The sequence below is a fragment of the Aplysia californica genome, unplaced genomic scaffold (genome assembly GCF_000002075.1).
Source record: "Aplysia californica isolate F4 #8 unplaced genomic scaffold, AplCal3.0 scaffold00308, whole genome shotgun sequence".
NCBI lineage: Eukaryota > Metazoa > Mollusca > Gastropoda > Aplysiida > Aplysiidae > Aplysia > Aplysia californica.
Window position 1 is genome coordinate 348975 of NW_004797578.1, and position 1437 is coordinate 350411.

A 1437-nucleotide genomic window follows, 5' to 3' on the forward strand; every position below is an offset into this window, starting at 1 on the left:
CACCACCACCACCATCACCACCACCACCACCAACAACAACAACAACAACAACAGCAGCAACAACAACAACAACAACAACAACAACAACAACCACCACCCCCAACAACAACAACAACAGCAAAACCACCACCACCACCACCAACAATAACACGGATGGGGTGTAGTACTCACAAATGATGATGAGGAAGAAGAGGACCGTAGTAACCCCGGCAGTGGTGTAAAACATGATGTAGAAGTCCCTGCTCAGATCTTCCATGGCGTCTGAGTTAGGCACCAACATGGGCGGCAGGACAAAACCTATAGCCACGCCCACCTGGGGAGACGGTGGGGGGGGGGGGGAGGAAAAGAAAATTTTAGGTTGTGTGTTGTTGGCGGGTGCTCTTGTGTGGTTTGCTTCTTCTTTCCTATCAAACATCAATCGTCTTTTTCTCCCCTCCTTTTTTGTGCTTGTTACTCTCTTGTAACACATCTAATCTTACCCCCGGGGTAGTGCCACTGACTGTAGAGTCTTTAGGCCATTCCCAAAGGAGGGACATTTCTCGTTCAAGAACAGTAAAATCGTAAATGGGCTGATTCATCATGTCACGCTCATAACTCTGCCTGATCTACAACAGGGAACTTCTGCTTTTTTTTTCCAAATCCTTACTATTGTCATTTTTCCTCTACTTCTTTTGTACGTTTGTCAGTCGCTTGTGACCCGCTATTTCCGGGGTGCCTGGATAGTCGAAGCTGTTGAAGCTAGAGAGGTGAGCAGAATAAGTCTGATTCCCTGTAAAGACTTCTCTGTTGACACCCATCCCTTGGAGCTCATGTGACCTTATGCAGTTGCGAGCGCCGTAAAAACCCTATACTATTTTTTTTTTAAAAATTAGTTTTAGTTTTAGCTGGTCGCTTTTAAGCACACGGGGGCTATCCCGAAAAATGCAGTTCTCAGAAAATAGAAGGTAAAGTTTTTAGACTCGTCCTCAGTTTCTTTAGAAAACAAGGAGAGTTTTCTCTATAACCAAACAAATATACACACCAATGAAACCAACTTCTCCTATAGGCAGGGCAATGCCCACTTTTGGTATAGGTCAAAATTTCTGGAAACCACCGAAATGTGGGTTTGCCCGCTAGTCCTTAAAATCGACCATTTATTTTGTGTGCAGTAGATATAGATCAAGTAAGTTCAGAATAAAGACGTCCGGTGAAGGAAGTGAATGAGGGAGTGGCGTGAAACTGTTGCTATTGTTGCTGATGTTGGTCTTGTCCTTATTGTTCTGGGTTTTTTTCGTAAAAGTTTTACGGCACTTGCAGCACAATAAGGTCATATAAGTGCTGAAGATTAGAGGTGTTACAAGAGGGTAACAAACACCAAAAAAGAGGCAGGAGAGATTAGGACGATAGACGTTTGATAGGAAAGAAGAAGCAAACCACACCAGAGCATCCACGAACCCC

The 1437-nt window shown here is 44.2% G+C and overlaps 1 protein-coding gene across 1 annotated transcript in view; it reads right to left on the minus strand.

Annotated features, from left to right (window-relative positions):
- The window catches only part of LOC101863754 (feline leukemia virus subgroup C receptor-related protein 2), a gene marked incomplete in the record, with an annotated part of 100522 nt that overhangs the window by 14264 nt on the left and 84821 nt on the right, over positions 1-1437 (minus strand). Inside the window, 1 exon segment of the mRNA XM_035970696.1 lies at positions 172-313. Coding sequence (XP_035826589.1) covers positions 172-313 — 142 coding nt within the window.